At 47.6% G+C, this 14774-nt stretch overlaps 1 protein-coding gene across 2 annotated transcripts in view; it reads left to right on the top strand.

The window, feature by feature from the left end:
- LOC102968488 (nodal modulator 1) overlaps positions 1 to 6596 on the top strand; it is a 55488-nt gene extending 48892 nt beyond the window's left edge. For both annotated transcript variants that reach the window (XM_042971171.1, XM_007087342.2), the window contains 2 exons: positions 2926 to 3018; positions 5959 to 6596. In XM_042971171.1, coding sequence (XP_042827105.1) covers positions 2926 to 3018; positions 5959 to 6090 — 225 coding nt within the window. In that variant the 3' untranslated portion in view covers positions 6091 to 6596. The remainder of the gene's footprint in view (positions 1 to 2925; positions 3019 to 5958) is intronic.
- The last annotated feature ends 8178 nt before the right edge of the window (positions 6597 to 14774 follow it).

Here is a 14774-nt window from a genome sequence, read left to right as displayed (position 1 = left end):
CCTATCTGTCTGGATTGTTGGTGTTTTTTATGTTTCAGAAGCCCTTTGTGTAAGAGAGATGTTAAACCTTCGTAATATACGTTGTCCATATTTTTTCCTAATTTATCATCTCTTTTTTCATTTTGATTATGCAAACATTTATTTTATATGTTAAAATGTTCCATTCTTTTTCTCCTTGCTCCTGAATTTGAGTCCTAGTCTGGAAAAGCTCCCCCACTCCCAGTTTTAAAGGAATTTATTTTTCCTTCAGTACCTGTATGGTTACATTTTATACATTGCCTTCTCTAGCCATTTAGGGTTTTTCCTGGTGTAGGATAGAAAGAATAGTTCCATATTTATCTTTCCTACATGCAAGCAAGTGACCATTTTGTGCTTTTCAAACAGCATCCTAGAGGCGAGGTAGGTAGGGATTCTTTTCCGTCATCTAGAGATGAGACCCAAGAGGATTCTGAGTGGTCTAAGTCCCCAGCTTGTGCGCAGCAGACGTGGCACTTGAACACAGCTCTTCTGCTGGTTTCTGAGCATCTCTGATGAGGGGCTCGTGCTCAGTGACTTGGCAAATACAAATTTTATGTGAAGTGGAGAGTTTTTCTGATGACTCCAGGAGGAAGCACTTACCTCATTCCCCACATTTGGGACCAATGGAAGGGCCACTGACATGAGCACGTAGGGAACCTTCTGTCTCTGTAGAGGCACGTTGCCACCCCAGTGAGAGGCAGAGGGCCTCTGTGAAGGGCACTGATGGCAGCCGTCTGGGGCATCCCCCCTGCCCCAGAGACTCATCTGGATCCAGGGAGACGCTTTGGCAGCTGGTGGCGGGAACATGATGCTGGGTGGCAGCCGGGCAGCCACCGCGCCTCACGGCTGTGGCCAAGAATGTGCCTGTCACCTCTGAGAACACACCCCTCCCAGAGGTTACCTGGGAGACCAGGGCCCCAGTGACCAGGGTAGGGAGTGCCTGCTCCTGAAGGGTACTCACTGCTAGTCCTCACATCACACCTTTCCGGGAAGGTGCCATCCCTCGCATTTGACAGACACTCAGAGAGAGTAAGTAACTTACCTGCAGTTGATCAGCAGAGCCGGGACTCAGAGGAGGTGGTAGGTCTCACATCTCGTGGCTTCTAGTGCATTACAGCCTTCTGGACGGGCGGCTCAATGTTGTACATTCGCGAGGGCCTTGGTATGTGCTCCGCTCCATTCTTTTGGTCAACATGCAAACCGAGAGCCACATCATTGATTTTTTTACTCAGTGTTTCGTGCACTGCTGGCACTTGAGGTAGCTGATTTCGCTGAATTTCACATTCCCCTGCAGCAGGTGCTTTTGGTATCAGCGCCACTTAATAGCGAATGGCCCGAGGCTTCACGTGATTGCCCAAGGTCGTGTGGCCAGGCCTGAGCCTTGAGCTCAAAGCTCATTGCCGTCATCACTCTGCAGTTTCGCCGTTAAATATTTACTTCCACGGAGAGCAAATTGGGGTCTAAGACATATCGGATAATCCAGGAGTGGGCCGTTGGAGGTAGAAATGTGTTCCCGCCCTGATTCTTTCATTTTTTTTTTTTATATGAAATTTATTGTCAAGTTGGTTTCCATAGAACACCCAGTGCTCATCCCAATGATTCTTTCATTTTTGAACGACCATCCCATTCTGCCTCAACCATCTCGGGGCAAAATGACCCCACAGTCGTTCTCCAGCCTGGATGCTCCTCAGATGTTTCGGTCTCAGGACCCTATTACCCTGTTAAAAGTTGTTGAGAATCCAAAAGAGACTTAGTTTACATGGGTGTAATGTATTTTTATTTATCATATTCTGTTATCTCTCAGAGTGATGACATCATCACATGTAACTTCCAGAACAGTCCACTGTTCGCTTGTGAAATAATGAAGGCAAAAAAGGCATATAATATCTTAGTGTTGTTATGAAAATAGTTTTGACCTTGGAAATCTGAAAGGAAGTTCCCTAGACATTACTTTGAGAACCAGTGCTCTGGCTCCTTAACTTGTTCTGTCATTATCTGAAAGTTTCCATTATTTGTTTCTTTTGCACGGATAGAGTGAGCTAAGGTACAGGTTCGTTGGCTAGTATAGAGACCCAAAATTTCAGGGGCTTTTAGTCAGATGGAAGTTTCGGTCTTATGTCAGCATCCAGGATGGAGCAGTACAGGAGTGGGACGGCAGCCCCAAGGTATCGGGGGCCCAGCCTCCCCTCTCTTGGGGCCCTGCCGTCTCCTAGCACATCACCTTTTTGACGGATGGCACTCCTGGCCGGCAGGAGGGGAGGGCACAGCACCGCTTTTTTAGCGAACAGCCTGGATGTGTTACCAAACACTTCTATCCATGTGGTCTTGGCCAGAATTTAATTCCATGGCTATCTTAGCTGCAGGGGAGGCCGGGAAGTGTGTATACTCTGATCGGCCCGGATGAAAGTTGGAAGAAAGGGCAAATGGCCGCTAGGAGACAAGTGGCAGCCTGCCTCCTCCCATCACTAGAGATACTCTCTGCGCCCAGTGCATCTGTCACTGTGCGCCTGAGCCTAGCACGGCGGGTTCTCCGTACCCCCTTGTAGGGAAGAGCCCCTGTGTGTAGCCGGGACTCAGTGCCAAGGGGGCCCTTTACTTCTCAGCCACGGGGATGGCCTGCTCCCCACAGCTCGGTTTCCCCAGTCTCGTGGAGGCTCAGAGGGCGAGACCTACCTTGTGATTGGCATCTGTCTGGCCCAGAGTGTCAAAGAGCAAGCAGGGGAGTTTGGGGAGCAGGGGATTCACCTGAAAGTATACCCAAGTCGCTGCACTTCCTGGCCGTGGAGAGCAAGAGTTGGGTCACGTGGATGCCCGGGGTCCCGGCTGGGCGGGCCAAGGCTGTGGGATGGTGGGCGGCCGGGAAGCGGAGAGCCTGTAAAGCAGTAATGGTGGTCTTGGTGTCCACAGAGGAAACTGCCTGAGCAAGACATCGCACAGGGGTCCTACATCGCCCTGCCTCTGACCCTGCTTGTCCTGTTGGCCGGCTACAACCACGATAAGGTAGGAAATGCAGAGGCCCTGCGAGAAAGTGCAGGGTTCCATCCAGTGTTACACATCTTCCCGCACACGGCGAGGTGTCCAGTGTTCCAGAAGATATGACACTGCAGGGTTGGAAGCGAGTGCAAAGGCCTCAAATCCAGTCCCCAGTCCTCTTTTCTTTCCTTTGCTTTTTTTTTTAACTTTTTAATTTATTATTATTTTTTAATGTTTATGTTTTTACTTAAACTCTAGTTAGTTTACATGTAGTGTAATATTAGTTTCAGGTGTGGAATTTAACGATTCATCACTTACATACAACACCCAGTGCTCATCACAAGTGCCCTCCTTAATTCCCGTCATCCATTTAACCCATTACCCCATCACCTTCAACAGTCTCTTATGGTTTTTCCTCCCTCTCTCTCTTTTTTCTTTCCCATATGCTCATATGTTTTGTTTCTTAAGTTCCACATATGTGTGAAATCATACGATACTTGTCTTTGTCTGACTGACTTCTATTGCTTAGGACAGTATATTCTAGTTCCATCCATGTTGTTGCGAATGACAAGATCGCATTCTTCGTGATGGCTGGGTAATATTCCACAGTGTGTGTGTGTGTGTGTGTGTGTGTGTGTGTGTGTGTGTGTGTGTGTATCACATTTTCTTTATCCATGCATCAGTTGATGGACATTTGGGCTCTTTCCATAATTTGGCTATTGTTGATAGTGCTGCTATAAATATTGGGGTACATGTTTGAATCAGTATTGAATCAATATTTTTGTGTCCTTTGGATAAATACCTAGTAGTGCAGTTGCTGGGTCGTACAGTAGTTCTATTTTTAATGTTTTGAGGAACCTCCATACTGTTTTCCAGAGTGGCTGCACCCGCTTGTGTTCCTACCAACAATGCAAAAGGATTCCTCTTTCTCCGCGTCCTCGTCAACATCTATTGTTTCCTGAGTTGTTAATGTTAGCCATTCTGACAGGTGTGAGGTGGTATCTCAACATGGTTTTGATTTGTATTTTCCTGATGATGAGGGATGTTGAGGATCTTTTCGTGTGTCTGTAGCCATCTGCATTTCTTCCTTGTGAAAAAACGTCTATTCGTGTCTTCTGTCCATTTCCTAACTGGATCATTTATTTTTTGGGTATTGAGTTTGATAAGTTCTTTCTAGATTTTGGACATTAACCGTTTATCAGATAATGTCATTTGCAAATATATTTTCCATTCCAAAGGTTGCTCTTTAGTTTTATTGTTTCCTTTACTGTTCAGAAGGTTTTTATCTTGATGAAACCCTAGTAGTTCATTTTTGCTTTTTGTTGCCCTTGACTCAGGAGACATGTCTAGTTGGTACAGCTGATGTCAAAGAGGTTACTCCTGTGTTCATCTCTAGCATTTTGATGATTTCCTGTCTCATATTTACATCTTTCATCCATTTTGAACTTATTTTTGTATATGGTGTAAGAAAGTGGTCCAGGTTCAGGTGCCTGGGCGGCTCTGTCGGTTGAGCATCTGGCTTCGGCTCAGGTCATGATCTCACAGTTCGTGAGTTCAGGCCTTGCATTCAAGTCTGTGCTGACAGCTCAGAGCCTGGAGCCTGCTTCGGATTCTGTGTCTCCCTCTCTCGGCCTCTCCCTACTTGCACTCTGTCTCGCTCTCTCTCTCAAAAATAAACAAACATTAAAAAAAACTTCAGAAAATGGTCCAGTTTTCCCAATACCACTTGCTGAAGAGACTGTCTTTTTCCCATTGGATATTCTTTCCTGCTTCGTCGGAGATTAGTTGGCCACACGGTTGTAGGTCCGTGTCTGGGTTTTCTATTCTATTCCATCGATCTCTGTGGCTGTGTTTGTGCCAGTGCCATACTGTCATGATCACTACAGCTTTATAATAATAACTTGAAGTCTGGGATTGTGATGCCTCCAGCTTTGCTTTTCTTTTTCAAGATTGCTTTGGCTAATCAGGGTCTCTTGTGGTCCCATACAAATTTTAGGATTGTTTCTTCTAGCTCTGTGAAAAATCCTGGTGGTATTTTGATAGGGATTGCATTAAATGTGTAGATTGCTTTGGGTAGTATGGACATTTTAACAATGTTTGTTCTTCCAGTCCAGGAGCATGGAGTGTTTTCCCATTTCTTTGTGTCTTCTTCAATTTCTTTCATAAGCTTTCTATAGTGTTCAGTGTACAGATCTTTTACCTCTTTGATTAGGTTTATTCCTAGGTATCTTACGGTTTTGGGTGCAATTTCAAATGGGATCAATTCCTTGATTTCTCTTTCTGCCACTTCATTATTGGTGTAGAGAGACGTGACAGATTTCTCTATGTTGATTTTGTGTCCTGCGACTTTGCTGAATTCGTGTTATCAGTGCTAGCAGTTTTTTGGTGGCATCTTTTGGGCTTTCCACGTAAAGGGTTGTGTAGTCTGCGAATAGTCAAAGTTTGACTTCTTGCCGATTTGGATGCTTTTTATTTCTTTTTGTCTGATGGCTGAAGCTAGGACTTCCAGTACTGTGTGAAATAGCAATGTTGAGAGCGAACATCGCTGTCGTGTTTCTGGCCTTAGAGGGAAAAGCTCTCAGGTTTTCCCCATTGAGGAGGATATTAGTTGTGGGTCGTTCATATCTGGCCTTGATGATATAGGGGTATGTTCCCTGTGTTCCTACTTTGTTGAGGGCTTTTATCAAGAATAGATACTGTACTTTGTCAAATCTCAGGCCTCCTTTGAAGGCCATAAACCTCTTGTAACATCTCCCCTAATCCTTTGTCCCCGTGTGTCTGCCAACCCTCTCCAGTGCCAAGGCCTCTCTCTACCTCGTCTTGAACCAAGAGTCACCCGTTAGCCCACAGTGGGTGGTGAGCTGCCCGAAGAAGGAGGTGTGTTGACACGTGAGGCTCCCTTGTCCCTCTGGGCAAGAGTATTCTCCTGGCATCCCTCTCTCTCACTCTCTCTCTCTCTCGTTCTAGCTCATTCCCTTGCTGTTGCAGTTGACAAGTCGACTACAGGGTGTGCGAGCTCTTGGCCAGACAGCCTCTGACAATAGTGGCCCAGAAGATGCAAAGAGACAAGCCAAGAAACAGAAGACAAGGCGGACGTGAGGAGGAGGAGGGGCAGGTGAATCCCACGCGGGACAGGCCGCGGCCTAGGGGCTGCCACCACCCGCCGTTGGCATCAAGCATGCATTCGACCAAGTTCAGCACGTGCTGTCGGCCCCATGCTCCCGCCGGTGCAGCTGCCCAGGCCTGCCCTCCCTCGCCCAGCCCTTGGTGCAATGCAATGAATGGACCCTCCTGTCACTCTGCTGAGCACACTTTATTTTCTGAGTTGAAGATAATTTATTATTAGTGTTTTTGTCGAAGAAGTATTTAAGCTGTGCTGGTGGTGTGAGAATGTGATTCTTCATCTTCAGCGCTCGTTTGTGAGAATTGCAGTAAACGTGGGTTTTTGGTCCGCCAGCGAGGAACCTGCCAGAATTCGCCTTGTCCCTTGACTTCCCCTGCACCTGAGATCCCTGCTGGAAACCGCACAGCCTGTATCTACTACTAGGAGGTTGGGTAGGAGGTAAAGATCAATAAAATTGCCCATTCGTTCGTGTTGTAGCTCATCTCAGATGTGTCTCTTCGGTGACTTGGGCATAAAGCTGGGGTCATAAACCGAGATGCCTCAAGGGGCATGTCGGCCCTGAGTGAGGAGCCGGGGCAAGAGAGTCCTCAGCCAGGGTGAGGTTTGGCCTCAGCGCTAGGACAACAGGGGACGGAGGAGGGGCGGCAAGATCAAGAGTGCCCACCCCCTCTGAAGGAGCCAGAGTTTCTCGGCTCCTGTTCTCCTATGCTCTGCAGGAGTGCACCTTCATGGATGTAGAGAAGCCAGATGGACAAGTTACGGGTGAAACCGAAGTTTTAAAAGTGAGTGACAGATCCCATTTATTAAGAAACCACACAGGGGCGCCTGGGCGGCTCAGTCGGTCGAGGGTCCCACTGTTAGTTTCTGCTCAGGTCACGATCTCATGGTTCTCGGATTGAGCCCCATGTCGGGCTCTGCGCTGACAGGGTGGAGCCTGCTTGGGATTCCCTCTCTCTGTCTGTCTCTGTCTCTGTCTCTGTCTCTGCCCTGCCCTTGCTCATGCAGGCGCTGGCTTGCTCTCAAATAAATAAAACTTAAAAAAAAAAAGTTAGTGTTTAAAGAAAATAAAGAAGCCACACCAACCAATCAGAATGCCTATGTGGGATGGGTGAGGCTTGAAGCTGCTCATTTGCGTCCGGGGTCTGCAGCAATCCCCAGCATTTTACAGCATTCGTCCAATTCTTCTCGGAAGTGGTCGATGTGATGAAGTTCCACTGAGGGAGGGACACATCCATCCGGCCAGCATTTACTGAGAACCGCACTTGACAGGCACTGGGGACATGAAGATGGGCGGTGGGGGGCAACACTGAGGACGGGCCACATCTGCTTTGTTCCTCGCATCCCCAGTGCCTGCCATGTTGCGAGTATTCTGTGAGGAGTGAGCCAGTGCGCGTGCGCATGCGTGGATAGGTGAGTACCCGGTGCCTGCCTTCACGGAATGCTCCTGTCGCTGAGTGCAAGACCAGCTGGTGAGTGGTCAAGGGCAGTGTGGCGAGCCCAGGGCCTCCCGGTTTAGGAAGCGCAAGTGGCCGTGGGGGCACAGATCCCCCCCCCCCGAAGGTTTGAGGGGGGCTTCCCGGAGGTGATAAGTGTGATTGAAGATCTAGAATGGAGAGAGGAGAAAGAGGGCAGAAGGTCTTGTTGGGTGTGATTTGCCGATGCAGGAGGTCAGCCCAAGGGTCTCCCCCTGGTCCTGGTGGCACCCCAAGAGTCACTGTGTTGCTAGCAGGCGGCTCTTCGCTGTTTGCCGTTTCATGGGCTGGCTTTTTTTTTTTTTTTTTTTTTAAGCATGAAAGGAAGTAAACTCTTGGAGATCTGGGACAGATGAGATACATAACCCAACTCTTGGAGTGTATGCTAACTCTTATTCCAAGTGGACACCCAGAAACATCCCTTTTAAATGTTAATGGGGCTTTTTATTGACATGGTGTAAAGGTTAAGAGCTTGTGAAAGATCCTCCTAGATGTCAATACATTCCTTCCAGTTCTAGCCGCTGCCATTAAGTGGCAGTCTTCCCCTGCCTCTGGCCACGGGTCACCTGCGGTGCCCAGGGCACTTCTGAAGGGCTCTGCCCCTGTGGGCCGGTGGGGGGGCAAGGCGGGGGGAGAAGCGCGTGCATTTCTCAGTCCATTTGAAAGTTGGGCTTATTCCGTTGTCTCTAATTTTCTCATTTTCTGGCAATCTCAGGACAGAATGCCTCTGATTCCCCCTGGGAGGTGGACGGGTTAATGATGTTTGAGGATTTTGAATGGGGCCAAAGTTACATGAGAAGTTTTCTTTTTTTTTTTTCCCTTAATGCTGAGAAAAATTTAAATGTCTAAAATAGTGGGCTCTTACCTCCATTGTTTGCACATTTTTGCTTATTTAAGTGGCCATGAAATTTTCACTGAGGATACCCCAAAGACCTGTGATTCTAAGGTACTGGCTTCACTTTTCACTTGAGTCTTCTGGCTTGTCTTGTTTTGAATTTTATCAACTGAACAGCAAGGATTGGTGGACGAGGGGGGATGGGAAGGGCTGCAGGTGCACCCAGAGAAGGAGGGACTGGTGGCCACAAGAGAAGGGCAGAGGGAAGAGACAGCCCGGAGCTTAACTCGTCACGGTCTCCCCGGAGGAGAATGATTGCCGTCCTGCAGTGACAGCACCAGCAGGAAAGACCAGCCCTCCTTTGGTGGTCACCGTGTGCCAGGCACCGTGCTGTGCCCTTGCGTTCACGATGCCCTGGATCCGTATGGCCTCATGAAACACACGTTTCAGTCCCATTTGACAGAGGATGACACCGAGACTTAAGGATCTCACAGCTGCTAACAGGCAGAGCTGGGATTTGAACCCAAGTCCAAGAGTTCTTGCCCCCGCTACACAAAAGGAGACCGTGCAGTTATATGCCAGGTTGACCAGGGGGCTAGTTCAGGGGATTAGAGAATGAATGCTGCGGGCAGGACATGCAGATGTAGCTGTGATAAAGTTAGTAAAGGTCCAGCCACATGCAATACTGTGCAATGGAGGGTTGGGTCATGAAGGGACGTGGAGGACAGAGAACATTTTCATTGTTTCCTGAGTGTTGTTTCTGGGACCAGAGAACTCTGTGCCTAGACACTTAAATCCAATTCCTTTTTTTTTTTTTTAATTAAACAAACTTTTTAAATGTTTATTTTGAGAGAAGGAGAGAGAATGAACGGAGGGGGAGCAGAGAGAGAGAGGGTCCCAAGCAGGCTCCGCGCTGTCCATGAACAGCCCAATGCGGGGCTTGAACTCACAAACTGAGATCGTGACCTGAGCTGAAATCAAGAGTTAGATGCTTCACCAACTGAAATACCCAGGCACCCAACTCCCAATTCCTTAATAGGCAGGATTTCCTTTTCCTTAAAATTTGGAACATCCTGAAGGGGAGAGTTGGTCAGGATTAGGGGGGACAAAGTGGTTACATTCTTTTCAGCCTGAGTGTTCATTAGGAGTTAAGAACATCTTAATCACCTGCATTTCCAGCCTCTGGCCTGTGGTTGGCGCTTGGGATAGGTACCAGCCTCAAGAGGGGCCCTAGTGATCCACGTTGTCCTATGTGGTCCCGTCACCCTGAATTGGGGCTGGCGTGGCGTGGCCAATGGAGTAGGGGAGGAGTGAGGGGTGATGTGTGACTTCTCAGGCTAGGCCAGGAAAGGTATTGTGCCTCCTTCTTTGGCTCAGGGTGCAGCTAGCTTGCCTGCCCTGCTTGAGGGTGCTCCCACAGCCCTGTGGCGAGGAGCTGAGCTTTGTGGCCAGTAGCCCATCCAGTCTCACAGCCACGTGCGTGAGGCACCTTGGACGTGACCCTCCAGCCCTAGACAAGCCTTTGGATGATGCAGCCCCAGCCGACATCTGACTGCTGCCCCTTCAGAGGCCCCAGATTGAATACTGCCCAGCCAAGCTCTTCCCAAATCCTGCCCCACAGAGTCTGTGAAGACCGTACATAATCATGTATTTGGCCTCTAAGTTTAGGGGTAATGTGTTGTGCAGTGCGTGTGTACTGGTCCACGCTTTTTTGGTGTCACGTAATAGAAACCCAGCTCCAACTAGCTTAAGCAAAATGGTCCATTTCACTCATCATGTAATTTAGAGATCCAGGCTTTATGTACAGCTGGATCCAGGGTCTGTCTTAGTCTCCTGACTCTGCTTCCTGTTACGTGTTGACCTTGTTGTTTCCTCCACCAAGGCGCTATGGGCAGCTCTCCATGATTGGCTCTGAGAGACCACTTTATACAAACCAACAGACGTTTAAAGCAGGCCCAGGTGTGCTTGCTCAGTCACTGCTCTCCCGGAGTGGAGTGTGGGAAACCAGTCTTTGACTTCTGTCAGTCTGTTGTGCTCCTATGGAAGACAGTCACCTGGCAGTGTTAGGCCTTAACATCCCGATTTGTAGGCCTGACGGAAAGAGAACTTCATCTTGAGGCAACACGTGTGAGTCCTGGGAAAGGGGCAAAGTGCAGAATGGCTGGGGCCCCACCAGACCCGAGCCACACCTACATCACGCCATTGGTAGCTGCCATGATGAGGGATTCTCCGTTTCCTAAAGAAGCAGGTGGTGGCGAGCTGTCAGTTCCGCTTTCTTTAAAACTTGATGACAAGGCCTGGTTGAAGTCACCTGCCATTTTGGGCTTTATCTTTTCATTAGCAATGTGACCAAGACCTTATGGACCTTATGACATGTCTAGAGAAGGAAGAAACTAATCCGTCTATGAGCCTACTCTTTGCTAGGGCCAGGAGTCACCTTTCCAGCCCTGGAACTTGGTGGAACAGGGAAAGGTAGGATGTGCCCTTTCCTCCCCACCCTTCTCAGTGGGAGAAGGTGTTTATGCTTCGTGATACAATGGTGGGATCATGGTTGTATCATGAATATATGTTTTTAATGTTTATTTTTTAGAGAGAGAGACAACACGAGCTGGGGAGGGGCAGAGAGAGAGGGAGACACAGAATCCGAAGAGGCTCCAGGCTCTGAACTGTCAGCACAGAGCCCGATGCAGGGCTCGAACTCATGAACTGTGAGGTCATGACCTGAGTCTAAGTCAGATGCTCAACCGACTGAGCCACACAGGTGCCCCTAAAAATGCTTCTTTGTACACCTGCAAGAATGCCTTACGTCAGTGATGACTGATACTCAGTTACAGCAGCAAAGAACTGTTCACATAAGAAGATGAGGTCTAAGATTTGTATTGGTTGAGGGACAGGGGTCAGCAAACTATGGCCCTTGGGCCAAATTTGGTCTGTCATCTGTGTTTGGAAATAAAGTGTAATGGGAACACAGCCATCCCTGTTCATTTACAGATTACCCATGGCTTTTTTTTTTTTTTTTTTTTTTTTTTTTTTGCCCCACAGTGGCAGAGGTAAGTAGCTGTGGCAAAGACTTTATGGCCTACAAAGCCTACAAACTTTATATATGGCTCTTTCTAGGAAAGGTTTGCTGACCTCTAGTCTAGTGGGTGCTTTGTAAAGTCTGATCTTCAGGGGGAGTCATTAATTTGTTCAGCATGTATGAACTGAGCATCTAGCCTGTGCCTGGCACCACTCTGTGTCCGAGGGATATAGTGGTGAGAAAGAGCAACCAGGCCTCAACTCTCCTGGCGGGTAGTGCTGACAGAGGGGAGGGACAACGTACAAGTAAATAAGAATTTCTTGGATAACGGTAAGTGTTATTAAAAAGAGTAGAATAGGTGGTATGGTGGAAGGTGACTGTCAGGGAGGGCCACTCTGTTGAGGTGACATTTAAGCTGAGTCCTGAAGAAGAGAAGGGGCCAGTTATGCCAAGATCTGCACGAAGAGCTGCCCAGGTGGAAGGGTCAAACTGCCAAGGCTCTGAGGAGGAAATGAGCTTCGTGAGTTCGAGGAACAGCAACGAGGCCATGCTCTGGGAGAGTTTAACCTTCAGAGACTGGCAGGAGGAAGGACCTGACCAGGAAACCAAGAGGCGTGGCCAGTGAGGTGGGAGAAATCCACCCACTCACTGATGAATTAATGAATGCTCATTAGTAATAATACTGGTCATGACCAATGCAAATGACTCACGTAGAGACCGTGTCACCAATTCATACTTGTCTTCTGCTTAGGATGAACCATATGAGACTACCATTTTCCTGGGCCAGAATGGTTGAAGAGCCAACCCACCATACACGTATACTGAAGTTAAACAAGTAGATGGATGGTACATGGTGGGAGCTAGGTTTCTCACTGTTGGACTAGAAGGTGACTGATCCACTACAAAGAGAGAGCTAGAATGATCCATGTGGGAGTGCCTCAAAGTTGGAGACACAGTGTGAACTCACATTTACCTTAATATATATAGGTGGTCACATATAGAAATAAGTATACACGTGTGCATATACACAGGTTAGCTGCTTGCCTTTTCAGCTGAGGGGGGCTAGAAGGAACAACACCCCAGTAGTAACCAACACCTAGTGCCCGGATCTTCATTCTCTAAGAAATAACCACTTTCTGATAAAAGGAATGGGGACTCCTTGGGAAATGTCTAATTTCTAATTCTAGGACAGGGTAGGAAATAAATAGGATGAACCAGGAGCCTCTTGTAGGGTCAGAAAGTAAGTGCTTTCTGACTTTTCGTGCTTTCCTTTAGCACAAAAGGAAGTGCTAAGCAGATTGATGGGGGTATCTCCCAGGGACACAACAGGCAACTGAAAGAGCTACCAGGGGTCAAAGCTGCATGGGATTATAATCCAAAGTGTAAAATAAGTACCCATGATTCCATATATATAAGTAAATGATTGAATAAGTCAACAAATGGTGGGGAAGAGACAAATCTCCCATATAGCAGAATTCCAACCCCCGCCCTCCAGGAAATGGAGTATAATCCCCACTCTTCAAGTGTTGACTTCTTGTAATGACTTCCTTCCAAAGAAAACTGAAGAAGGGGGAATGCTTTTCTTTGTGGTGAAGAAACCTGACACAACCTCAGCCCAAGTGATCACGGTCGGCATCAACAGCAACAAATCATCTTGAGAGTGCATACCCTTGATATGAAGTGATGGCAGTGACATTTTCACCTCTGTGGCCTTTCTCCTCAAAACACAAAAGTCCTATCTAATGAGAAAAATGTCAGACAAATCCCAGCCGAGGGACATTCTCACAAAACACGTGACTGGTATTCCCCCAAAGTGTTAAGGTCATCAGTGTGGTAGCCTGGCGTAGAAAAAAAGGACATTAAGTACAAACTAAGGAAGTCTGAATAAATCTTAACTTTAGTTAATAATAGTATTGCATCGGGGCGCCTGGGTGGCTCAGTCGGTTAAGCGTCCGACTTCAGCTCAGGTCACAATCTCGCAATCTTGCGGCCCGTGAGTTCGAGCCCCGCGTCGGGCTCTGGGCTGATGGCTCAGAGCCTGGAGCCTGCTTCCGATTCTGTGTCTCCCTCTCTCTCTGCTCCTCCCCTGCTCATGCTCTGTCTCTCTCTGTCTCAAAAATAAATAAAAACATTAAAAAAAATAGTATTGCACCAATATGTGGGACACATGGGGGCTTTCTGTATTATCCTTGCCATTTTCCTGGAACTATGGTAAAATGGAAAGTTTGAACATTTATTTAAAAGAAGAAAAGTGGAACTTTCAGCCATCTTCTTGGAGGCCTCAGCGCCATCAGAGCCAAGTGGAAGAAGAAGCCAATGTACAGGCTGAAACGAAGAAGAAGAAAGAAGAGGCAGAGGTCCAAGTAAACCGCCAGCTTGTGCACATGTGGAAGCTACAGGAATAGAAATAAGGAAAGCAAGAGGCCAGGAACGCTGGTACACATTGTCGGACTGCATGTTTACTTTCTAGAACTTGATTCAGTGGATCAAGAACAGCCATCGCCATCTGTTCGCAACGACCACCTTGGAGAGACCCACCTTGCTCCTACCAGAACAGTCCTTTTTGGTCCTTTTCCCTGGACCTGTGACTTTTGGGACTAGTTCTGTTTTCATTTTGTGGCTGAAGGTGACACGTGTACAATAAATCATCATTTTTGCTGTCTTGGATGAGGGGAAAAAAATGTTGAATACTCGCAATGTCATATGCTCAACCTAGTACATGTCTTACCTTGGTTAGCTTGTGAGCATGAGTGTGTATTGTGCCATCTAATCTCTGTTGCCTCTCACACAGCCAATGGCCCCAAGAGACCAAAAAAACACAAAAAACAAACCCAAGTTAGGGATATATCCGTGGCTAGGAAATGGTCTAGCATCCACCTGAAAAAGCCAAGAAGATAGGCAGGGGTCAGCAAACTATAGTGTGAGGGCCAAATCGATCTGACTGCCTGTTTTTGTCAATAAAGTTTTATTAGAACACAGCCATACCCATTTATTTATGTATTGCCTATGGCTACTTTTTTTTTTTTTTAAGTAGGCTCCATGCCCGTCATGGAGCCAACACAGGGCTTGAACTCAAGACCCTAAGATCAAGACCTGAGCTGAGATCAAGAGTAGGATGCTTAACCAACTGAGCCACCCAGCTGCCCCATCTATGGCTACTTTTGAGTGACAGCTGTAGAATTGAGTAGCTACAACAGAGATCGGATGGCCCACAAAAGATTTACTATCTATCTGGTCCTGCATAGGGCACACAGATTCGGCCATCATCCCTAGCAGGAAAGGCAAGGAATCCCCATCTCAGGACAATTCAGTCTTTTTACAACAGAGCACACA

This window comes from Panthera tigris, chromosome E3 (genome assembly GCF_018350195.1).
Source record: "Panthera tigris isolate Pti1 chromosome E3, P.tigris_Pti1_mat1.1, whole genome shotgun sequence".
In the NCBI taxonomy this organism is placed as follows: Eukaryota; Metazoa; Chordata; class Mammalia; order Carnivora; family Felidae; genus Panthera; species Panthera tigris.
This window is presented reverse-complemented; position numbering and strand designations above follow the sequence as displayed.